The sequence below is a fragment of the Falco naumanni genome, chromosome 3 (assembly GCF_017639655.2).
Source record: "Falco naumanni isolate bFalNau1 chromosome 3, bFalNau1.pat, whole genome shotgun sequence".
Taxonomy (NCBI): domain Eukaryota; kingdom Metazoa; phylum Chordata; class Aves; order Falconiformes; family Falconidae; genus Falco; species Falco naumanni.
The window spans coordinates 93,563,922-93,590,297 of NC_054056.1; the positions used below are offsets into that span (position 1 = coordinate 93,563,922).

At 35.7% G+C, this 26,376-nt stretch overlaps 1 protein-coding gene across 2 annotated transcripts in view; it reads left to right on the forward strand.

Annotated features, from left to right (window-relative positions):
* The window catches only part of SPAG1 (sperm associated antigen 1), a 45,216-nt gene that overhangs the window by 16,400 nt on the left and 2,440 nt on the right, over nt 1–26,376 (forward strand). For both annotated transcript variants that reach the window (XM_040585586.1, XM_040585587.1), the window contains 9 exons: nt 221–327; nt 2,700–2,862; nt 8,979–9,404; nt 9,789–9,888; nt 12,955–13,107; nt 17,393–17,568; nt 20,514–20,655; nt 21,559–21,685; nt 24,934–25,098. In XM_040585586.1, the coding sequence (XP_040441520.1) occupies nt 221–327; nt 2,700–2,862; nt 8,979–9,404; nt 9,789–9,888; nt 12,955–13,107; nt 17,393–17,568; nt 20,514–20,655; nt 21,559–21,685; nt 24,934–25,098 (1,559 nt within the window). The remainder of the gene's footprint in view (nt 1–220; nt 328–2,699; nt 2,863–8,978; nt 9,405–9,788; nt 9,889–12,954; nt 13,108–17,392; nt 17,569–20,513; nt 20,656–21,558; nt 21,686–24,933; nt 25,099–26,376) is intronic.

Consider the following 26,376-nt stretch of genomic DNA (forward strand, 5'->3'; position numbering starts at 1 on the left):
AGATGTTTCACAATTCATGATCACTGTCTTAAAGGGTGTCATGTGAAATTGCATTGTTAAAAATGATGAAGAGAATAGTTACTACTAGTACAGTCATTATGAAATAAATGCAGAATTTTAAAAACCTATTTTGCACTTAATATAGCTAGAAAAAATAGTGTCTTTTTATCCACTTTATGCTTTTAATACAGAAATAATAAACTTTCTTCCTCCTTTGTAGCTTTAATGCGCCGTGCCACAGTACACAATCAGCTGCAGAATTACCAGACAGCTATGGAGGATCTGACCAAAGTATTATGTGTTGAACCAGAAAATGCTGTAGCTAAGGTAAAGATAAATCACTCAAATATGACTATAAAGAGGTTGTATGCAGTTGTGTAGCATAAAGTGAGTACAGTTTATATTGTTTGATTTGAATATGAGTTTTGAGGACACAGTCAATCTACTATGCCAATGATCAGTTTCCCAAGATCACATAGGTGCATGACTGTGGTGGAAATTAGGTATTTAATGTGACCAGATCTTCTGTTTGTTATTTAATTGTGAGAACGTGTAGGCACTCAAGTCTTCTCTGTTAACATGATGTAGGTGTCTAAATAAAATTTTGCTGCTGAACATGCTTACACTTACTAGCTAGCGTCAGCTGATCAAAGTTACTCGGGATTTTTTCTCAAAAGATCCATTGGGGTTAGGTGTATTTAAGTTTGATGCAGTATTTACAAGAAAAATTCAAAAGAGACGCCAAGGTTTTATTGTTGTGGTAAAGTTAACCCAAAAGGAGAGGACTTGGGATCTATCCTCACCTCAGTGTGATGTTAGAAATAATTTCTCACCTCCAGGCTAGAATGAGAAATGATTCATTCCTTCTAATGAATCTGGACCCTTCTTAGCAAATTTTGGATCTAAGAAAGCTGGGTGCTTTCTTTGGAAACTTAAGGTCAGAATGTGGTCCTTGTACTACTATTACTTAAGCTATTTAGGAGAGGTGTCCTAAATTCATTGGTATCTTCTTTAGGGGTGTTTTGTGGCTTAGAAACCAGTCCTTGCATTTGGTTTCTACATGTCCTGAGAGTCTACAGTACTAGGCAGTTCTATACTAAATTGCTCTTTGTTAATTAGTAGTCCATCATAACCCTCCAATTTTTTTTTAATATGACTTCTGGATGCTGTGCAATTGCCTCATCACCTGAATTCTGTTCAGCTCTTGTTGGCACATTCTGAGCTGCTAGCAGCTTGCTTGATTGCTACTTCTTTCTGTAGAGTTATTTGAGCACTGCTGTTGCTTGCACCAGTGAGAGAGGTCCAAGCCTGTTAAGTCAAATTCGCTACATGAACATTCATCCCTTTCAAGGTGTTCTTGGAGCTCAATTCCTGTCCAGAATAGTTCCCAAGTTTCACATTATCCAAGGAATCGATCTGCCTGCCTTCCCCCCACACCACCTTCTTTTTAAACACCTATCTCTTGATTTGAGTTCTAAAAGAGCTTTTGGTTTTTGGGGTTTTTTTGTGTTTACCAGACAGAACTACTAAATAGCTTGTGAGTCTGTGTTGACGAACTCCACAACAGTCTTGGTGAAAAGATTACCAGATAAGAAGTCTCAGCACAGCCTATAGTACCAAATGTAAGATACTCATTCTGCGTAAATTCTTCCTGAGATCTAAATACATTGGTAGCTTTGCTGAGTGATGCTTCTGTAGCTGAGAGCAGATGTCTGTGCTTTGTCCATATCTGTGCCAGCCATTATGCCTTGGCTGAGACATCTGGAAGTCACAAGCCCTTGGCAGTATATTTTTTGAGTTGCTCTTTGCTTAGAGGATCCTCAAAACCTTCTTGGGTGAAATAGGAACGTATGGAAAACATATGGAGTGAACATTCATGTGCAGAGCCACTAATATAAAGGTAAATTGCTTGTCAGTAACTGTAATTCTTCAAGGCACTTTGTCCACGTGAATTGTTGCTTGTTCCTGTCCTTGTTTGGTTTTTTTCTTGAGGACGTGAGTACTGAAATTGCACTTCCTTGTACTACTGCATTGAGTTAAATTCAGCATAGTGCAATGTGGGGTGTGTCTTACTCTGCTCTGAAAGTATAAAATGCAGTTGGAGTATTTTTTTATTGAGTGATCAAAAAATGTCTATGGAATTTGAGGCTGTTTGATCATCTGATTTGCAGTTCTTGCAAGAAGAGCAAACCTTTTAATTACTCAACACCATCCTTCTGCTATACTGCTAAGAAATTGTTGTCTCTTAGTTCTAGTTCTATCAGTTACACTCCTCCATCAGATATCCATAGCATAAATTTTCATAAACAGATTTTAGGCTTTTTTGGAGATTCTGGAAAGAAGCCTTGTTTTCCATGGTGGCTCTTCTGAGTAGGCCGTGCCAGATAATCCCAATAGTACAATCTACTTTTTTTCTTTTAAAATGCTTTTTGCTTAAGCAGTTTGATCAAGAAAAGTATTTATTCGTTTGTGTGATGTCCTCTGAGTTTCTGAGACAGAAATAGTGTTGATCTTGGTTTTGGTACTGACTTTTGGAAGAATCACATTTATTTTCTCTGGTTTTATATTGGTAACATTTATCTCAATAGTTCCTCAGGATATTACATGGATTATTTAAGAGAATGTATTTTCTGTATATAAATTACAATTTGTATGCCTATAAAAAAAGGCTTCTGTTATTGCTGGTTTTTCACTTGCAGAAAAATCTGCTCGAGATTGAAAAGAAACTGAAAAGCTTAAAGCCTGTGTCTGAGACTCATGGCAAAGGAAAAAGAATACTTATTCAAGATATAGAGGATTCAGAAGGTGATGAAAAAGGAGGGGGAAACACAGAAGAATGTGAAAGAAGCAGTGGAGATAAAGGTAATGTCATGTAATTTCTGATTTAATTTTAACCTGAGGGAAAAAAAATACTGGTTTTGATATTGCAATATTTATTTGCACAATTCATCCATATTTGCTTGCGAAGAATTCTGCCTGTTTGAAAATTCAAATTACATTCACTACTTGAAGTAGACCAGAATATGACATCTAGAGTTCAGTTTTATTACACATCTTTGGAATTATTTCTGGAAAGGTTATAACAGAGGCACATGGAAAATGTTGCTATAAATTGCCTACTTGTCTGTGTCCCGTGTCATTTTCTACCTATCCTTTGATGTGGACCCAGCTGGGAATTTCTTCTGGCATTAAGAGAACATTTTGGATTCCTTAGCCCTTTCTCTTGCACAGCTCTCCAGCCTTCCTACCATCTCATCTTTCTTCTGCATTTTCCTGCCTTGATAGGATCAAAGGGTGCAAAAATGATCAAGTGGCATGTAATTTTGATTTTGTTGTTGTTGTTTGTTTTGAAAACTATCAATCTTTTTTTGTTTTTAATGTAAGAGATCATCTGTGTGCTCCAAAAGTATGTATTGGAGGTAAACAATGTGTAATTCTTGTACTGTATGTAGTTTACAAGCAGTTGAAGTGCAGCTCCCATTTCTGGTGTAGCGTGTGACTCACTGCAAAGCTGCTGGGATGAGCTACTGGTGTAATCAGAATACATGACTTGCAGGAGGAAGCGAGGCAGCAGGGGCTGTTGAGGCTTGCACTGGCAGGTTGCTTTTAGATTCAGCTGCATGTCTGAACATGCAACAAGAGTAACTAATGTCCCTAGGTTGATTTCCACCCTTGCTCCTTTCTGTTTGTTCTTTAAGGTAATGTGGTGTGACAGCTGTGACTTGCGTGTTTTCGGTGGCCTATGTAGTTCTTTATCTTGACATTAAATCAGTCTGTGGGTTTTCCATCTTAAGTGTGAATATTAGACTGTACGTGTGTGTTAATAATGTGTTACTTGTATGCTGCATTTTTCAAAATTGGTAGATAATCCACGAGCTCTCCTCGGCTAAAACCGTAGAAGAAAGAATGGGTCATGCCCCTAGCCTTAAATATGAGTTAATTTGGAGTTGCTTTCCATTGGGAGCATTCAGATGACTAAGTGCCTTCTAGCTCCATAGGAAGGCTCCCATTCTGTTGATGAAAGGTTAGGCTTTTAAACATAGGGAAGATTGTCAACTGACATCAATGTCACATATGTTCATGTGATATACATAGCATTTTTGAGATTTAGGAGGCAAGCATCTTCATAGATTACTTTCAAGTATAACAGGAAACAAATACAAAGTAATTGCAGTTGTTGAATAAATTTGCTATGTTCTGTGAACCTAACAGCAATAAGTAGATTAAGCATCTTTATATATATTCTCTATACATCTAGTCATATATTCCATGTAGTCCTGTCATGTACTAGTGACATTTATTTCACATCCTAGTTGGTAAGCCTCATGCATTCCTACTAAACTTATCATTTAGAGATTGGAAGAAAACCAACAAAATATTTTTTTTTCTTTAGCTCTGGAGAGTTGATGTCTCAGCTTTGAACAAAACAGTCTAAAGAAACTGTAGTCTCTCCTCATTTTCTATGTAACTGAAAATAAAAGTAAATAAAATCCTTTTTGTACAATGGAGATGGAAAATTGCTTATGTTCTAGAGACTGTAAAAATTAATAATTCAGGCACTGTAAAACCAAAATTGTATGTGCTTGACAAAGCATCTGATGTTTCGACATGTGTATAGAATTTACAATCTCAAGTGATAAATATGGTTTAAAGATAAATATATTATAAAAGCCCCTTTTAATTCATAAAAATCTGCTAAATTGTGCAGTATTTACTTGATCTGTTACAATAATTTAAAAAATACTGTAGTAAACAGTTCTGAAATTTAGCAAATATTTATTCATAAAAAGGAGAGTGGATTTAAACAAATAACGCCTAAGTGTGCTTTAAAATGATTTTCAACCTGTTACCGCTAAAGTTGACAACAGATCTCTCTTTAAAAGATACACTTTGAAGCACATACAAGAAACCTCATAATAGACAAAACTCTGTTTTGTAAGTTGACAATGGGAAAAGATGTTGCCTAAAGAGTGTTTTCTTTGTGTATTGTTTATTTGTTACACTTTAGAGGTGAACAGAATATTCTTCTGGGTAAGACCTTTTTCCCAGTTCAGGTTATAATTTAAAAAAAAAAAAATATTTTTGTGTCCTCCTGTTTTGTGCACTGTGAGATTGTTGATTTGGTACCCTGAGACTTGGCATTGAAGCATCAGAACACCTTTTTCCTTTGTGTTAAATCCTTCACCTGGCTTCTAGTTTCACTGCCAGTGTGCATTAAATTTACTTGGTGCCACAGCAGTTGGCTACAGAGAATTGTTTTGTGATTTTTCTTTTCCAATCTGTTTTCTACTTGATAGCACCAAATTAAAGTCTTTGGCATTGAACACAACAGTACCATGATTTGGAACTGTTCTTAGAGTTTTTCCTTATATCAGTCCACTGTCTTGTGACTTAGTTTTCTTTCATTCGATAGTCTTTTTATGGGAATGTTGTTAGGAGCTGAATAAGTATAAAAACTCTAAGCATTCTTGATGAATTATATACTGTGTTCTCAACTGGTCTTGACCATGTATTGTGGTTTCTCTGAAGTAATGGGCTTTCTGCCCCTAAATAAATAGAGCTGTCATCATAATCACCGATTTACAGCTTTCCAAAACAAATACGGGTTGATAACACACTCTGAATTTCTCTTGTTGATTTTCTAAACATGTTTTATGAAACAGACATCTTCAGATAAAACTGGATTCTTTGTCTTTACATTTTTACTTTTTCCTGAATTATTTCATGTGGAATAATGAAACATTTATTTGATTTTACAGATAATTCTTCAACATATGTGTTAATATTTTACGGCTTTTGACAGAGAACAGTGAGTAAGGTCTTAGATTTGCATTTTGAAGTTTCTGATTTGTTGAGAAGCAAAGCCTATTGGGTAGGAAACAATTAGAGTTCTTTCCTACTCAAGCCATCAGTTGTGCTTGCTGTTGTATTTTCAGCATTCCTGGTATTGCTTTCTGCTCTCCCCTACTACTGTGGGTCTGAGATAGAGATGTTACCTGTTGTTTAATGCTTACCGGCTGCTCTGTATCCTTGTTCACTTGGCCTTTGTGCCGTGTATGAATTTATACTACTCAAATCTTAATTTTTAGTAATCTCTGTGACTAGAATTTTACTGGAATAGGAAGCTTCTTTGCCATCCTAGCCTTGAATAATGGACTGTGTCAGTTCTCCTTATGGTTAGAAGCTGGTCTTGGATGAGCACATTTGGCCAACTAGTCACTCGATACAGTAGTTATTCTATATTCCTTGATCTTTCCAGTGTGCTTGTTCATTTGCTATTTTTGAATTTTTAGAATTGTAAACTCTTTGAAGAAGGAACTAATTTATAATTAATTGTCTAACATGTAGCACAATGGGGCCCAACCTGCTTTGTTTTTAGGCTGTTACAAGCTATCAATATGAAAATTTAGATCATGTTAAAATAAACAGCATTGAAAATTCACTTTAGATATGTACTTGTAATGCTGAAGTTAAGAAAAATCCCTCAATTACAGTGTCAGTATAAATGCTGATCAGTAAATCTTTTTTTTCTTCTTTATAAACAAAGACTGCAGAAATCAGTTATTTGAGAAGTCTATTTGTTACATGTTCTGGCAGAGAACAATCCAGGTACCATCTTGGATCGACTAAACCAAGAACACTTAATACAAAACTGATGTTTGTTGACCGTATGTGGAAAAAAATTATTTAACATTAATCTGTGGAGATTTGGACCGTTCTAGTTACCTTCATCTAGTCCAGAGCTGATAAGACTTGAAAATATGTCCTGGCTTTGTAATAGGTGAATTCATTGTGAACTGAACTTAGATATATTGCTTTTCATTCTGCTGTCATTTTTGTACCGTGCTTCTGGAAGATAAATACTCAGTGTAGCTGAAAATTAATTTTGAATGAAAGCCAGCATGATCCATTAAAAAAACACACCTTCAAATATTCCTTTTGGAGTATTCAGTAGCATTTGTTTTATGACAGTCCTTCCATTTGAAGTTTGTTATTTTAATAGTAACAAAATTCTTTATAGTTTGTATTTTTTGTCTTTGTTGTTGTTCTGGTCCACATGTTTCAGTACCTTTAACTTTTCTTTGGAATTTATAATATATCTAGACTTCTTTTAAAAAGAAAATTTCCTAAGTGCTGATTATTTTATTTTTTTTTTTAAAGCAAAGCCCAGAATACTCTTTCATGAATACATTACCCTGTAGAGACCAGTACTGGAATATCATTTATGTTATAAACACTGAAACTGAAAGACAGTGAGAATTAGATGTGAGAAATCCATCAGTACAGTTTTGTGAAGCGTGTTTACTCAGTGCAGAATTACTTAGTCAATTAGCATATCCTGATAGCTAAATAAGTTAACTAGGAGTATTCCTGTTTTCAGGGGGACTCCAAATGCTGTGAGTGTTTCCTGTTTAATCTGGGATTGATTCTCTGCACTTCAAGAAGTTTTCTCCTGTATTCAGGAAGTGATGTTGACATTAATGACATTCGCATCACACGTTATCTGCCTTTCTTGCTTTTTCTTTGTCTCTAGCAGCTGGAATGCTCTTCAAGAGTGTTCTGCCATGTTTTCTAAAAATTGTCCTGTTACCTGTTTGCTTGTGACATTTAAAATAGCTTTTTCCCTTTTTTTTTAGTAGAAGGTATACGGAGTAATCTCTGTTTTGGTGGATGCAAAATGAAAGTCTTTTAGCATGTGTTCGAAGGAAATCATTATTATACTACTACTGTCTTCACTTATATACCCAGCTAGCCTTTTACCCTCATCCTCCCTACCAAATAGACTTTAAACCTCTTTTGCGTATTTGGCACTGTCAGATTGGATGGATGAATGGATGGATTGATGTCTCAAATAGAAATAGTTTACTTTTAAGTTTTATAAAAATGCCTGTGTGGGTAGAATAGATGTATCGTATCATTTTTCGCACTGTGGTGTATGAACTTACATTCACATTTCAAAAAAGACATCACAGCTAAGGAGGCAGCAGTTGGAGCTTTTGTCTGTTAGGCACTGGGGAATCTTAATATTTTTAAAAATGTTATGCTTTACCATGCTGTTCAGTTTGATTGCAATTTGTGCATTAAAAAGATAATTTCTGTAAGTTGGAGCAGCCTGGAGTTCATGGATATTCAATCAACTTCAGAAGTTAAGTTTACATCAATTGAAAGTATCACTCCAGTATATGAAGGCATGAAAAAATTCTGTTTGACAGATGAATATGCCAGGTTAAGGGAAGGTGAAAACCCAGCATCTTAATAGTATGAAAACATAGAGTTGCCTTTGTGTGACTGGTAGTGTCAAGAGTCAGGCTTTCTGCAGAAGTCTATATTTAAATATTGTGGTGGCAATCTGTTAGAAATTCAGGTGACTAATGAATAAATAAATAAGTGTATTAAATATTAACGTTTATTTATTGTATGATTTTTTTGTAGTTAAATTAGTAATAATAGTGAAAGTTGAATGATCAGAAGTATCTAGAAAGGGCTTTTTGACATGTTTAAATGAAGCCTTTTTGAGAATGATTTATAAGCTTTTATCCCTTCTGTTATATTTGAGAATTTTGAAGTGTGCAACATTACTGGTTTCTTAGCTGTGTGTTCTAATTTTAACATGCAAGCATTTTGATTTGGTCATGGAAAATCGAAGTATCAGTATTAAACTAGCCAGTATTTAAAGAGTAAATTGTAAGGTGAACCCTGTACCATTCTGACACTACAGGACAGGGGTTCACAGTATGCCCAGCAAGGAGAAAAAAGATTTCATAGTAACACCTTCTCAGTAATAATTGCAAGTTGCTTGTAAGTAGGAATTTTTCTGTGTTCCTGGAAGCATTTTCTGAGGCAAATAAGTCTTCATAACATTAGGCTGTTTGAAGAATTTGGTACCGTGTTCTTTGGCTGTACACCCCTCTTTTGCCAGGACAATAGTTTCTTCTGATGATGCAAGCTCTTAACTCAGCTCATTAACTTCCTTGCAGAAATTGGTGTGCCAGTAAGAGGAGAGGCAGCAGTGGTGGAGGCAGTGATGGGGAACGCGCAGAGAAAGTTTCATAGCAAAGGAGGAGGCAGTAAGGCAGGCGACAGAGAGACGCAGAAGCAGAAGGAATCCACTGAGAGTGGGTTAAAAAAAGGCACATCAGAGAATGAACCACAAAAGCATTTGTCAGACCATGAAGGTGAAGTTAATGGCTATTTACACAGTGATCAAAAGAGGGAAAGCTCTGAAGCTGAGGTCTCCAGGTCGAATGGAGCAGGGTCGCAGTCGGCTGGTGGCGGCAGTTCTACTTCACTTCCTCCTACTGCAGCAAAACTAAAAAGTGAAGGAAACGAGTTATTTAAGAGTGGACAGTTTGGAGAAGCTGTGCTCAGATACTCGGAAGCAATTGAATATGTCATTGGTCTAGGTAAGTGTAACACCTTATACTTAAATCTAGGATCGCTTAGATTATATAAAGGAACTAGAAATTAAAGTAACCGTGTCAGTTCCAGGATTTTTGGCAGGAGTTACTGTGCAGTAAATTCTTTGTCATCTCAGTAGAGGACAGTTCACATCACAAGAAATACAGGAAGATGAGTGAAATAATATTTAATTTTCTTGGGGCAGAGCTGTTTGCATTTTATTTGTTTGAATAACTAGATATTCTAGGTGATGTGATAAAGGAAAGCTCCTTACAGCTTTGCATTGTCAGCAAACTGCATCACTGCAGTGCAACTTAGAGTGTGCAAGTCTTTAATTCTTGAATGTCATTTTAGTAAAGGTCTTTGATTTTAATTGTAACCTCTTTTAGGAGAGCAAAGTCCAGATGATTTAAGTATCTTGTACTCAAACAGAGCAGCGTGTTACCTCAAAGAAGGGAACTGCAGTGACTGCATTCAGGATTGTAACAGGTAAATTGCAACCTGCCGTGTAGAGCAATAGCATTCCTGATGATGATTAACATTTTAACTGATACATTGCTATCGCACTTTGACTTAGAACAATCTTCAGTGAAGTCTGATTCCCTGTCTAAATGACAGGTATCTTTGTCAGTTATGTAAACAATCACATGGAACTTGGGGAAGGAGTAACTTTTTACTTACTCTTACTCTATGAGGGCAGTCATTAGGCTTCTTGTGTACACAGAAATGCATAGCAGAATTAAATTTTTTAATATAAAGGCAGGCTTACTTCAGTGATGCTCTGCAGTAACTTACATGTAAAAGCATTGTTAAGCCAGCTGTTGGAAATTGCTTTCAGGCATGTGTATATATATATGTGTGTTCTCTGTGTTTGGCTTGCTGTTTTGGTTTGTTGTTTTTTTAATGTATACTTGGCATAGTTGTAAACAGTAATCACAGCTGTTCAGGAATTGAGCTAAAATCCTTTCTACTTACTGTGGCTTCTAAGGGTACAGGAGTTCAAGAAGATCAGATGTCTTCAATAACTTGCAAACACTTCCTTCCACTAAACTATTACTGTATTTCTAGATGTCTTTTTTTATATTTTCATAAATGGGGTTAGTGAGATTGAGTCTTAAGGTTCGCAAAAGGATTCCAAGAAAGTTAGAAATCTTACTAATTAATCTGTTGGGGTTTTTTACAGCATAACCCAACCATTAGAAATACCCACCCAAAATATGCATGTACTTTTGTATTAACTAAGTATTTGACTTGTTGTATATATTCTGACAGAAAAGTTCTCTAAAAATGTCATCTGAAAAAATTGACTTGTTAAAAATATTCTGTTAAAGTAGATGCAGGACCATAGACAGCTGACTGGTGAAACAAGGTGGCATACATAGCAGCCATCACATTTTTCTATTCAGGATGTTTGAAGTACATAAGACTTCAATTGAAATCAGTAATACAAAGGTGTGTGGCGTTGTACTCCTACCAACTGGAAGCTTACTTTCTTAATACTTAATGATAGTGTCCTTAATGTCATGCATATTTCCTGGATGCACAAGGACCCATGATGCTTAATTAACACAACAGAGGTAGAAATAATTTAGAGACTGAGAAGCAGAACTGCAAAACTGCAAACACATATGAATTGATAATGCCAATTAAGTCTTCTGTAGGCAACATAACATAAAAGATGATTTATGAACGTCACTTGAAATCAAAGCAAAAAATGGTGTAGTGCATATATTCGTGATACAAAAATAAGTATTTAACACTTGTCTTGTATTGTTTCAGCTATTTAGGGCTTAGAAGTGTATAAAACCCCCTCTGTTGGATCTCCTTTTGTCTCAAGACTCTGATTTGGAGTGCTTTTGATTCTTGTTACAGAGACTGAAGTAGGGCTTCTGTGCACTGATGATTTATTTAGTTAGTACTGCGGTGTGGTTTGGTCTCTTTGCATTCTGCCCTGGAAATGCAGCTTTCCATTCCCACTGATGCTATTTGACAAACAGTGTTGTCTTCCCCTGAATTTATGGCTGTTTTTTGCTTCGTTCTTGATGTTAGGAACCTGAAATTGCATTAATATTCATCTGAGTTACAGAACGTCAGGCATTTTTGCAGAGGTTTTGTAGGGGTTACAATGTTGTGCGCTGTTCTGTTTTTCAAATGCATTCAGCAACATAAATGGAGTGTTGAAATATTTCTGAAATGGAAATGTTTATTCTAGAAATCACTGTTTCTCTAGCTTTAGGGGAGAGTAGTGGTGCAAAGCCAATTTACAGGAAAAGGCAGCCAACAGCCTCCTGGGCTTATGAACAGGAGCACAGCCAGTGGACTGGGGAGAATGATTATCCCCTTGTACTCGGCAGTTGCTGGACAATATCTATGTTAACTATGTTGGTTTTCAGCTTCCCCAGTACAAGAAAGACAGTGGTCAACTGGAGTGAGTTCAGTGAAAGTGTCACTGAGGTGGTTGTGAACTCTGGAACAGTTGCCTGCAGAGGAAAGTCCAAGGGAGCTGGGTTTCTTCAGCTTAGAGGAGAATGGCTTGCAGGGGTCCTAAGAGCAGCCTGCTAGTACCTATGAGGAGATTATCCAGAGGATGAATCCTGGCTCTTTCTGGCAGTGCATTGTGGGAGGACGAGAGACATCAGGCAAAAGTTTAACCACACAAGGTTTGAACTATGTATTAGGAGAAACCTTTTCCTGATGACCAGTCCAGAGTATTGCAACAGGTTGCCCGGAGATGTGCAGTGATTCCCTTGGAGGTTTTCAAGGCCCAACTGGATAGAGCCCTGAGTAACCTTGTCTGGTCTCAGAGCTGACCCTAGCTGTAGCAGAAAGTTGGACTGGGGACCTCTCAGCCTGAATTACTTTATGATTCCATGAAATCTAATTGGCTAGACTCATTGTAATTTCAGTATTTCAAAGTTTATTTCTCTTTAGCAAGAATAATTGATTTATAAAAGATGGTCTTTAACAAATAAAGGTTTGTGGACTGCTGTTCCATATTGCTGGAAAAGGCACTCTAATTGCATAGTGTCAGCATTTGAGCTCAGTGTTGAGCAGACACAATCAGAAGAGCAAACAGCCAAAAGACAGGCAAAAACCTAAAAGCCAAAAAAAGACAGGTGTATATTCATGTCTCACTAAATCTGTTTTTTACATGCATACTTCCATGTAAGGAAAAACTGAAAATCATTTAGGCAAATGCACTATATACTTGAAATCCCCATAGATCTAGGCATGACTTAAGAAAAATGGCTTTTGTTCTTAAACAGCTGTCATTACATTAATCTTTTCTTGGTGATGGAAGCAGTTTTCCAGGTGGAAGATAGGCATTTGAGTAAAGTAAGTTGTAGCAAAAGCACTAACAAATTCATAACTGCATGTCTAATATAAACCACTTAGTCTCATTTTCCTTGGTTATGTTACTGTAACGCCCATCTGAAATCACAGTTGTTACATCTAGTTGTGTATACCTTAATCAATGAAATAAATAAAATAGTTTTATTAATATTACTTCAGTTACTCTGTTTCAGTCCTGCATTTTTCTTTTGTTTTCTCCAGAGCTCTGGAGCTTCAGCCGTTTTCCCTTAAGCCTCTTCTACGACGAGCAATGGCAAATGAGTCTATGGAGCGGTATCGACAGGCATACATTGATTATAAAACAGTCCTACAAATAGACAGCAGCATCCAAGCAGCAAATGATAGCGCTAATAGGTAACTCCATTTACAAGTTTTTTTATTTTGACTGGTATCAGAAAAGTAGAATTCAGTTTCATTTGTTTTACATGCTCCCTCTGTTCTGTATCCCTCGGAGGCAGGGTTGTCACAACTAGTGCGTTGTAACTAGAGGACTGACTTTTCATTTAGTTGTTTTTCTATAGCTTCACAGTTTTCCTCTGCCAGCAGTAGGTCACTTTCTGTTTTTAAAAATATAGTACTTAAAAGGCTTTTTTTACTGTTTCCTTAACTTGTTTTCTTGCCTAACTTATATCTGATACCAATACTTCAAGGTCCATACCTTTTCCCTGATAATTGTTTTCTTTTCATATTAGCAGCCTTCCTGTTGGCAGTTGGAGATTTGTGTTAAGCATGAATCCTTCAGTGTGCTGCAGTTGTGGAAACACGGATGTAGCTTGATACAGTAGTTGGCTACAAAGCTTAGAGGTGTAAAAAATATAATTGAATATTATTTTAACTTGTGTCAGTACTTCCAGCATTAATTCTTGTTGCCAGGAGAGCCATCTCAATTTCTATAATTTTATTTTAATAGCATAAAATTAGTGTATACACACTATTGTAATTGTATCTCATTAATATATAGTAAGTACTTAAGTGCGTAAATGATAGGATTTTCTGTTCCCTTTCATTTTTTCTTTTAATGGGGAAAAAAAGTATTAATGAAAGCAGAACAGCCATTAGTCATTGAGCAGGAACCCACATGCACGTGACTTTTAACAATGGATTCTGGTACCTTTATTTTTTTTCTTTTTTAAGCCAAGGCCACAAACACCCACATTATCACTTCATTTAAAAGTTCATAATATCTTTAAATTCTGCTTATTTGACCAGAGGTAGGCAAAGGAGATAATGACACTTTATGATCTCCGAGAAGTCTTACTTTTGGTAACACAACACATTGCTACTGAACGCCTGTATCTACACTGAGAATAGAGCACTGGGATTACTGAGACAGCTGCTCGTCTTGGTATCTCTGTGATTATTACACTTTTTAAAAAATCTTGGCTTATTGTATCTGCAGATACTCTTTTCATATTTCTTCTTGACTTGTAACTTGCTTAGTAATAAGCTTATTTCCCTTTTTTCCCTTAACACTCTTCCTTTTCTCCTCTCTAGGCCTTCCTTATGTTTTTAGCTTCACTGTTCATTACTCTTTCCTCCCTGGCAACCCATCACCTTATTTCAGCTGCTTCTTCCTTCTTCTCTTCTGCTGGTAATTCATTTTTGCTTGCAAATTCTCAGTTTCTAAAGCATAGACCTGCTGCGTAATAGAACTTTAACTATAATTTATTTTTTAGTATTTTATCATTTATGAATTAAACTGAAATTGTTTATCAAAGTACTCATTTTCATTTCCAAAGTAACGGGCCTTTTAAAAACTAATTTTAACAAAAATGATGGTTCTTTTACTGCCTTTTAAGTTAAAGGGACAACCCCAAAATGTAACTTAATTTTTTTTAATATCAGGAATATTGAGTCTTAACAACCTGCTTTTATTGGAGGATTTATTTAAGTTCCTGTGGGACATTGGATGGTGATAGGAAGCTGGCAGGAAAAATTCATAATCTCACTTGTGTCTGAGGGTGGGTTTGATAAATGTGTTAAAGCTTGTCATTCTGTACTTAGCTAACTAAGCAGGCTTTCCAAAATCTTGGAATCAAATGTATGTTCGGTCTGGTATTTTTAATAATTGTCAAGTAAAAGACAAGTAGGATTTTTAATATAAAGTCTTTACCTGATCATTTTGCAATCAGAAGGAAATAATTAAGAATGTAAGTACGTATTTTTATGAGAAGTAAACTGAAAACAAGTGTAAAGAGTTATTGGAGTGTTTATCATTGAATTGTGTCTTATATTGGTTATCCTGAGGTGATCTTTAGATAAAATGGAAGGACTGTTTCTTTTAATGGTGCGTGCCAAGTCACAGGAAAATGCATTTCAAGCACGCTTTTAATTAGTGGCATTTTTCTAGCTTTGTGAACATCAGTGATTTTCCTATTTTATGTATTTTAATTTCCTCTTGAGTATTTTTATTATTTGCTTTTCACTTTTTTCATTTACTGAGTTGAAGTTTCATTCCAGTTGTCTCAACTCCTTTAGTATCAGTTAGCAAATTGTATTAGATAGCTTGGGAGCTTTTATTACAAAGTCCCATATGAGTATTGTACTGTACAAATAAATCTGTGATAAATTCCAAAACTGCGGGATTGTTGGGTCAAGTTAGGCTGTTGGTGGTGGGGAGTGATTGTGTTTGTCCCAGCTTTTTTATGAGATCTAACCACGGCACACAGGTATGCATTTTTGCAGAAGACTGTGCTTAGATGATTGTATTACAAGCAGTCGATTGATCATCAAATCGTGCAGGATTCTTCCTGTTGATTTTGATGAAATGTATCAGGTTTTTTTCTCCAATGTTTTAAGCCCATTATGATAAATGGAGAAAAAATAAACAGGAAGTCAATGGGACCCTGGTTTACTGTAGAATTATTCTGTTACTTTCTATGGGAAATACCTAAATGTAACGAATCGACTTTTTAATGAAGTGTACAGTTTTGCTCTCTAATAAAATAACCTCAGTAAAACTTAGGGCTCTTTAATTTAGGGTAGTGTGCCACATTTTTCTTAACAATTGAATTCAGGATATTATTAAAAACCTAAAGTTTTAGTAAAATTAGAGCACGGTAGAACTTGGACAAGCTACTTAGTTGGTAGGTCCTATAAAATGTTGCTTAGTAATGACACAGGCAGAGGAGAGCCCTAGAAGGGCATATGCAGCAAACCTACAGAAAAATAATATTCTTGTTCGCTTATAAAACTTGAGATAATACTATGAAATGTGATGTTCTGTATATGAAGAAATTTGCTTTCAATTAAAAAATGTAAGAATTTTTTTTTCATGCAGCATTATGTAATACATAGAAAAATGTATTACATAGCTGTACAAATAGCCGTTCTAGTCTGTATAGTTCTTTAAAAAATTTTGGTAATTTCTCTTATATGATAAAGAATATTAGAACAGGTGCTGCTTCTTGTATTGGTTTTTCTATCAGACCCTAATGGGAAAAGAATTTGTTCCTGAATGCTCTGACTCTGTTGCAGTAGTAATATACCAAGGTGTGTGTTTGTTTGTTTGTTTTATAGCTGTCATTAAAATAATTTGAAAAAAACAAAACTGAGCAAGAAAACTTAATTGGGTAATCTATGCTCATTCTATATCTCATTCTTGATGCCCTATTCAAGGTTCTTAAGGGGTTTTTAAGGTTTTTTGGATGTGTGTTGGTGCAGTATGTTTTTTACACCTGTGTTAGGTAGAAGTGCACCTAATACACAATTTTCAGGTTTATTGGCTATAGTATCAATGTGACTTGCTTTGGTACTCAGTTCAGAATTTTCCTTTGTTAAAGTAGATATTAGACTTACCACCAGTTGAACTTGACTCTTAAGCTCATTTTGACATCAGAAGACATTTATCTCACTATTATTCTCGTAATTGATGAATATTTATTTGTGGTTTGTTCTTTTTTTTAAACACTACAATAATTGTAATGGGACCATGAAATCTTGTATGGCTTTACTCATTATGTTTATTTAGGTCTTTCTCCAAAATCATCACAGCAGTGGGGAAACTCCCACTTGAATGGATTTCTCATGTACAGAAATATTTGAACTCTGCCCCCCCCCCCCCTTTTTACATTTTTCTTTGCATTTTTAAATGGGGATAAAGAATGATTGATTGACTAATTTCTGACAGTTCTGTAAAATGCAACTTAATGCCTACTTTGTGACCTGCATTGGCTATTAAGAAAATTGTTGTGTAAAACATTTCATTTGACATTGGTAAATTTAGTTACCACACTTTGAGAATATTGTAATCTGCACTTGTTACAAATAACACCTATGAACAGCTGAGAAGAGTAAACAAAACCAAACCACAATTTTTTTCCTGTTTTTTATTGCATGTGGTAGGCAGCATTTAGAGCTTAGTTAAAAAATTAGTCATTTGCTTAAATATTTACAGATCATGGTGAAGTCAGCTTCTTGTCTTCTAAATGTGAGCATGAATACTTAAAAAAGTAAATCTAAATCTTAAATGAGTGCAATACCATTAACTGCTGTCACGATCTTTTTTTGAATTAGTCTTAAGGATAATTGTTCAGTTTTTTCAAAAACTGTAACATTGCATTAATTAATTTGGGTGTAAGCTATTAAAGCATGTTTTAAATATATAAAAAGTCATGTTGGTGGGGTTTTTCTCTTTCAGAATAACAAAGACACTAATAGATCAAGATGGTCCCAGTTGGAGGGAGAAACTGCCACCAATCCCAGTTGTCCCAGTTGCTGCTCAGCTACACAGGTGGGATGGAGGAAGCTTTACTCCAGAGAATAAGCCAAGAAGTACTACAGATACCAACAGAGAAGAACAGTTGCAGATGAATCGTATGTAATTAATGCAAATATATGTAAAAAAAAAAATAAATTGAAAAATGGAATACTATTTAATATTGTCAAAGAAACTGCTTTAGAAAATACTTACCAGAGACCTTGTGAAAAGCCAAGTTAGGTGATGGTCATTTATGGGATCGGGTTTAATGTGCTTTGTGGAGCCACAGTTATGATAAATTTTTTAAAGCCAAGTGATGTAGTTTGCAGCATGTAATTTCTGAAGTTACATAAAATAAAAGAAAATATAGCAGAAATACTCATCAGTAGTATATTGAGACCTACAAGAAACAGTTGACATCGTGCTACAGTTATAACAGTTTTCTCCAAAAAACCCACCACCCAAACACCCAACCTGGGTAACATAATGAACTACATAATCTGTAGCTGTCATTTAATTGTCATGAAAGCATTACTCAGCTCTTCAGAATAGAAAGGGTAGACTTGTAGGTGGCTAGTAGTGGTGAAATGGATTATAAAAGAACACTGCTGATTCTTTATTTATTTTGGTGGGTTTTTTTAAAGGGATTCTAACTTTGACAGCAGCCATTTAGTAGTCGCCTTTCAAAGATGTTAGTTTAGGTTAGATGGTAGTTTAGGAAACTTTCTTCCTCCTGTTTTTTTCCCCTTCATTGCAATTCCATTTTTCTCCTCCAGTAAATCAGGTGAAGGAACCTTTCTGATTAATTTTTTATTGACATTAAACATTGTTTTTGCAGAGGCCTTAACTGTATGATTTTTTTTTTCTCAGCTGTTAATTGGTTCCCCTTTGAGTTTTATTTCCATATAAAGAAAAGTAATGCTGAAGATAATTTCCCCTTAACACATGAGAGGCTGCAATGCATAACTGGGTTGCTGGCCAAATACGTAACAGTGGTAGGTTTATCTGTCCATAATGCATTACTGCAATAATACGTGTCCTTAAATAATCAGCATTCTAGGGCACTTACAGATTTAATGAGTTTATAATGATCTTTCAGATAGCACTGAATTTATTTGTACCTGATGTAAAACAACAGACGACTTACAAATACATCCATTTATGTGAGTGAGACATAGTTCTAGAATCTTGTAGTGTGGTTTATATAGAATTTGAATAGTGCATACTAGAGTTCAGTAAAGCTATAGAAAATTGTTTTTCATTTAAGAAACATGAGGAATGTTGATTTAAGCTCAATTAGATTAATAAAAATTTGACCTTACTTTTTAAAATGTCCAGTGGCAGGTATTTTCATTACAGTTTTTGTCACTACCTGTCATTACTGGTTCATCACTCTTAAGGATTGGGCAGCAATTGGGTTCAACTTTTTTTAAAATGAAGTAGAAAACTAGTATCTTGCACAGTTGCTATTAAACAGAAGTGCTTAGCTTGAAAAGCGCTTTTTGTTGTATGGATCACACTCCAGGCTTTTTCTGTTATTAAAGAATACAACTTGTGGATTTTTATTTCGGTGTGTAACTAACCTATTTAAACCTTTTGAAGTAGTAAATTTGTATCTATATAACCTTATCTAATTTTGTTAGGAGAGAGGATTTGAAGATCACGTTAGTGAAAAGTACACAGATAAGTGGCTCCTGAGAACACTTGTGATTGTGTTTGGCCTATTAGGAAAGTTAACAAAACTGACCATCACTGCCTTCATGAAGTGTGCTCTGTGGCATGTTGTTGCAAAACGTGCCTCAGTCTATTTCAAATAGTGCACTTTGGTTAGGTTTTGTTTTTAGAAATACTAAGTGAAGACTGTGTAACGAGTTTCTCGACTGAAGTCTGACTCCAAGGTTGTGGTTGCCTTCTCATGCCGGTACTAAGTCAGTGGGACCTGACAGTGATAGCTTGCACTGGGAGCATGCCAGCAATGTTCGGTCAGTCCTTAAACCTTACTGTGGGCTGACACTTTTTTTGCAACAATTGTCTGTTGTTTTTTGTATTACAAGTTGAGTTATAATTTAGTTGTGTTTCTAGCATAAATCTGTTCTAGTTTCACGTCACTAACTTTATTTTTTCCCCAAGTCCACATGTAGTTTTCTGGCATGGGGCACTGCCATGTTTTCCTAAAAGAATTCACTGACTTTAATTACTGGTTAAAATTATCTGATTATATACAGTGTTTAAAACCTGAAGCTTGGCAAGGGACTTATATTCTTTAGCAAGGTACAAAAAGTAGATTTTTCCATTACGTTTACTTAGAGCTATGTTATTAATCATTGCTTGCTCACAACGGAGACACGAAACAGCAGTCAGGATTGGTTTTCCAGTGCAAACATAGCTATGATTGCAGTCTAACCCAGAAGCATATGCAACAAATGTTGTGGAGTTTAGTAGGAAAACCAATTATGGAAGAACCCAGTATCAGCTAAAAAAAGTTTAGTTATGTGTTTCAGGTTCCTCAAAACCTCTTTTATAAATAGTTATTAACAGAATATTACTGGTGTATCACCAACCCCTGCTCATGTGATGCCTTGTTTGTCGTCGTCAGTTTAGCATAGTAATTGTGATTGATAGCTGCTTGCAGAAAGAATATTAGATCAAATTATGGCTGTCTTGGTGTGATGGTGGAAATCTAGAAGGCCTTTAATCCTGCTGATTAAATCACCACCATTGTAAATAAAACTAGTATCTTAGTGGAGATACATAGACATTCTTTACCAGACAAAGGGGCAGATGGAAGGAGGTGAAGGTGTAGAGCTGTCTGTTGCATTCCCCTTATTTTCAGCAAAGTAATTACCCTGCTGCATGGGGAAATACATGTTGTGCCAAATGTAGATATGTTAGTTTATGCCTTTCTTAGAGCAGCAGGGAGAATCTGGGACAGAAACAACAATGCACAGACTAATAAAGATACTTCAGTTACCAGGCATTTATTCTTAGTCTGGGTAGATTATTCAGATACCTCTAATGAACTGACCTTCTTATGTAACATTGTGATCCTTTTGTAACGTAGGTGAGAAAGCTGAGGAGAAGTTCAAGACATTAAAAAATGAAGGGAATGATTTTGTAAAAAAGGGTAAATACGAAGAAGCTGTAAATAAATACAGTGAATGCATGAAGTTAAATACCGAGGAATGTACAATCTACACTAACAGGTAAAGGTCCAAAATCTAACACCACTTTGTGAGATAACAAGAGTTGTATTTTTCTCTCTGCAAATAGAGATCCTTTTAGTCACTGTGGTAAAAAAAAAAATCTTTCTTTTTACCACTTGATGAGTGTTTCTAATAAAAAAATTCTTTATTTGAAACTGTTATTTTCCAAGGGGAACAAGTATTAATGTCACTGATACAGATCTTTAAATCTTTATATAAATAGAGTAAGCAATAGTAAAAGTTCTAATTAGCATAGCATTTTGCAGCATTTTTTGAGAATATTGGTATGATTTTAATTAAAAACTAACATGCAGTGGCAGTATCTCAAATATGAAGACTAATAATTCAGAGAAAATGTACATTTTGAGAAAGTGAAAGTAGGAACACAGTCATACAACAGCATTATTTTAAGGGTTGACCTAATTCTGCAGCATAATTCTTTATGCTGTAATCTTATCAGCTTTCACAAACTAAGAAGGATTTGATTAGGCCAGCACTTGAATAGGAGACTTCCAAGTAATAATTAGGTGCAGAAAGCATTATTGCTTATTTAACTTGGAGCACATTTTTAGCCAGAATGGACGTATAAAATCCATACTATATCAGGCCTTGTACTCTGATATTACACCTGCATAGGCTTTGCTTTTAAAATACTTAATGTATGTGCCTTACTTCGAGCATTAGTCATATGTGATTTTTGACTTCTGTTGCAGGAACTGGCCCTCTTTAAATCCATCCAGTGATGTCATTAATACTTACTGGTTTTGATGTACTTTAAAAAATACCACATTGAGACTGAATTGTGTGAAGTATTGTGGTTAACATTTATAAGTCAGATACTGTTGGCGCTACAGTACTGTAGAATTTACTTATATTGCAGTGTATTCTGTTTTTCTGTGTTAGAGCTCTCTGTTACTTGAAACTGTATAAATATGAAGAGGCTAAGCAGGATTGTGATCATGTTCTTCAGATAGAAGATTCTAATATTAAAGCTTTTTATAGAAGAGCACTAGCGTACAAAGGATTACAGGTGAGGAAAAAGAACATAGCAGGTATTCTTAAGCACTTCTAAACTCGCTTATCCTCTTCAAAGGCAATCAGGTAGTTGCAGTCGATGAGTGAATACAAAGTATGCAGTGCTGATGATTTACTATTTTGTAGAGCATTAGGCACACATAAAATATTACATAAATACTTTTGCAAAATAAAAACCTGCATGTTGACTTGTAATAATTTGAGAAAATACAAAAATATTGTAATAAATAAGGTTTGACTGGAGATAGGTTAAGCAAGTTTCTGTTCTAATGTTCTAATATTCTTCTGGGTACCCTGGTCTGTTTTTTCTGTCAAGGTGTTTATTATATCTTTGCTGATGATAAATGGATTCTCTCCAAGTTGGTCTTCATCTGTCCAGACTGAAATTGCAGGCTGTCTTTTGGCATCTGCTCATATTTGAGTGCTTGTCATATTGAGCCAGCGGTTTAATTATCTTCATTTTCTCCCTCTTCCTTCTGTTACAAACCTTTGTCAGTAATCTACTTTCTCACTCTGTGAACAGTGCCCGTACTCAACCTTTTCCTTTCCATCTACACAGTGGTGGTGGTGACTGTATTGTGCTCATCTTACACACAGTTTTTTGAGTATTCTTTTACCCGATTGTCATAAATGCAGACTTAACATTCCTTATATCCATCTTGATTGTGACTACAAATCTCTACAAAACTACAAATCATCATGTCCCATCCTGTTGGCTCCCCTTCTTCAGTGATACCAGTTGGCCCCTACACTTTCACAGCAATCCTTACTCTGCCTGTCAGCTTTTACCTGGTGTTGAGTCGTCAGCTTCTCACTTCTGTTGGCTCATGATGGCAGCTGTTATCTACTTTGTATTACATTTTACAGGTGTCTTTAAACAAGCATCTTAAGTGCTTTCTCCCATGTTGCTCTTTGTAACTGGAGGCGATAACTCCAACCGTCCACCAAGTTTGAGCAAGTGTCCATCAAATGAATAGTTACCTCAGACCTCCATTATGTTTGATGCCTTTAACAAAAAACTACCTGATTGTGTCTCAGCTAACAGATTGCCTGAGGACAATGTGTTTGTGCTTGGTAGTGTGCTAGCCTGCTCTCATTCCGTGTTATAATTCCAGATGCAAGTAGCAGGAACCACGGGATCTTTTGTTCGTGATAAATTTGTTCCTCTGTTACAGGAGCTATGAAATTTTGAAAGTTTGCTTTGATTAATTTTCAAAGAAGGTGAAGTGTCTTAATTTTATGTAAAATCTTTTCTGTAACTGTACCAAGCTACCTGGTATTAATTATTTGTAACCTTACATTGTTGAAGCTGATAAAAAATGAGTAAAAACATGAGCAAAGTGATTCTACCAAAAAAGGGAGATTACATACTAGTGAAGAATGTAAAGAATTGGAGAAATAACTTCTGCTTTTTTTAATACCCTAGAAAAAAAATACTATTTTTGTATTATTGAAAACATAACCTGAAACACACTGTTCATAGATTCCTTCAGACCAGTCTGACCTGGGGACTCCCAAAATGTTTGGTTGTCATTGGATTTAATGCCTTCACTATTGCTAATTCCAGGGATGTGAGTGATTCATAAAACCAGAAAAAGCAACAAAAGTCATTGGAGGTTGACAGATGACCGTAATGAAAAATTTCAAGAGCTAAAAGCATGTAGTTTGGCAAAGACCTAACTGAGTTGGGAAGTGTTATTTGTGTATAAATATCCAGATACTTAACCACAAAAGCTGCAGTGGAATTTAATTAAGTAAATGAGGGTTTTTAAAATAGATTTACTGAGATGCAGTTAAGGGAAGATCAGTAAAAAGGTTGTGCTTGTGTGATGAATTAGGCCTGTAACATAGGACACCGGACTTCAGACTGCATCTCCTACAGCTGATAGTCCGGTCTCTTGCTTTGCATACAACCACCTTGCATGATTTTTGTTGAGAAGTCTGGCAGGCTGCAGTTAAATCCAGAAGGGTTAGTTGTTTGCTGACCCGTGTGATTGTTTTCACACAATCTTTTTTCCTGTAGTTGTGAATCTTCACATCTGTAATTCAAATGGTTTAGCTTAATCAGAAGCTGTTTTCTGATGGAAGCAATCTGCCCCCTTTCTGCATTCATTTGCTAAGGCTAAATAATTCTAGTTCTCTTACTCTTCTTTCATGATAGAGTAGACTTCAGTTCACTTACAGACTTGCTGCAATGTCTGCACCTTGAATACTGGTCATCAGTATTGAACAAAACACTGTGTAGCAAAAAGAATATGAGTGACTTATACACTAATGCTTTTATTACAGTTGAAATGCTGAAGAAGTACCTCAGCTGGAAAATGAGGAATTTTTTCATGATGATATGAATGACTTAAGAGTCATTATCACTAACCTTATGATAGTGCTTGGGAACAGAAGAAATATTAGGTCCCTCGCACAGAGAGATCATGTTGACCTTTTACTATCTGCATGGTCTTTTACTGTTTACTGCTACATTTCGTTCTTATTTTTGATGCTCCATCCCTCAAGGTGTCTTGATTTTTCCATGTGATATTCCAGTCTTCCTCAGAATTGATACTATTAACTTTTGTCTCCAGAAAATTTAGTCTAAAAACCTCATAATTTCTGATGTCAAAATTTGAAATAAAAACATGAAACAAATGACAAGACTGATGATGGAGGAACTGTGTCCTAATGCCACTCTGTCGCTGCATTTGTCCTTCTAATCCTGTTAATCCCAGAGTTCGTAACATAATCGCAATCTTCTGAAGTATTACCAAAAATTTCCCTTCTCAAACTGTAAGAAATGGACTGTTGGATTGAAGTACAGGAAGATTAGGTGTATTTTTAATTTAAGCTTAATTAACTCTTTTATTGGCAAAGCAAGTATGCAAACTGTTGATGGACACACATTATATTAATCTTGAAGAAGTGCTAAACTGTAAGCAATTATGCTTGAAAGCAGCAATGTTCAATAATCAGTTCTTTGATACAGGGAATATGTTTCTCAGAATAAATTATGTCATATTACATATTTAATATAGAAATATTTAGTTGCAAAATATGAAGTCAAACTCACCCTCAGTTTCCTTGTTTCCCTCTAATGAAATCGCACTGGCTGTATTTGGATTATTTTTGTCTACTTTACTGTAAAGATCCTAGCATTTTTATTTTTCTTAATTCTAAAGGACAGTATGGTAGTTCAAATGTATTTTTCTAGTGGTGTGCTTATGAAAAAATTATATTCCCTTCTACTTACAGAATTATCAAGCCAGTGTTGATGATTTCAACAGAGTGCTTCTAATAGATCCAAACGTTCTTGAAGCAAGAAAGGAACTAGAGGAGGTAACCCAGCTGCTCAGTCTTGACAGCAGCACTGTAGCTGGCCATCAACAAAAGCAAAGGAAGAAAATAACCATACAAGAGGTATACCTGTTCATTTTTAAAAGCAGGCATTACAGAAGCAACAGATTTGAAGAGATAATATTAAAGTTTTTGTTTTGCACTTCATAGCTCTATGGTTTTTGGGGGTGGAGTTGTATTTTTTGTGTTATTTTGAGGATGTACTGGGGGATTCTTGCACGTGACGTGTTCAGTGTCTATATACGTTCTATAGTAAAGCGTGGGCTGCTTTGAAGTGTGTGCAGAACCACGGCAGAAATGGAGAAAGTACATTTAGATGGCACTACAGTTGAGGACACGCTCTTTGTAAACAAAAACTGGTTAGACTTTGAAATACCTGTTTTACAGAATATGGCTGACAAATAGCAGGTTTACTTTTCAGGGCTGTGCTACTCAGGAAGCCTCTGGGGCAGTGCTGGCAAAGGTTCATTGTCAGCAGGCGTGCTGGCTGTTTGGCACGAGTAGTAAAGTTACTGCTCTGAAGAGTGAAATCCTCCTTTAAAGAGCAAGAGTATGGGTAAAACATCTCTAGGATCTTATAAAAGAAACGTGTGGTGTAGTGTTATGTAATGAATCAAAATGTTAGCCTTGAGAGTTCTGGGTAGAATTAGGCAGTAAAAGGATTTTCTCAGTCATCTGATATTTTTGGATTGTAGCTTCGCTGATTTTTCAAGAATGTTTGGGGTTTTTTCCCCTTTTCATTTAAAAATATATAGTTAAATTACATAGTTCCCAGTCTGTACAGTGATACTGTAATTTGATAATATAATTTTGAAATGGTGGCATAATGGAAACTGCAGTTATTAATACAGAAACAATTTGTTTTATTGAAACACTTCACACTGTCACGAGTTCATGGGATTTTATGTAACTGGTGTGAGTCGGGTATAGCGTTAGTTAAGCTCAGAGCTGTGACAAACAAAGGGACCTGGAGAATGTTTAGGGCAGGTTTGGGAAGTGACTGCATTGTTCAGGGGCCAGCTAACTACATTACTGGCAGTGGTAATTTTTCTGGGGGTGGGGCAGGAAGCATTTATGTTTGCTGTCATAATTACAGCTGCCCCCTTAGAGAGCCTGTCTTAACTGCTGTAGTACAAGGTAATTCCATGAAAACAGACTGCAAAGAAAAGTAAGGCAAATTAGAAGCTGGAATTTATCATCATTACTCCATTTTAATCAAGCTATAATTATATAAAAGACAGTCAGGATTTCTCTCTTGATACTAAGGATTGTTGAAAAACAGAAAATATCTATAAGCACAATGCAGTATTTTCTACAAATGAACTAGACTAGTTCCCCTGT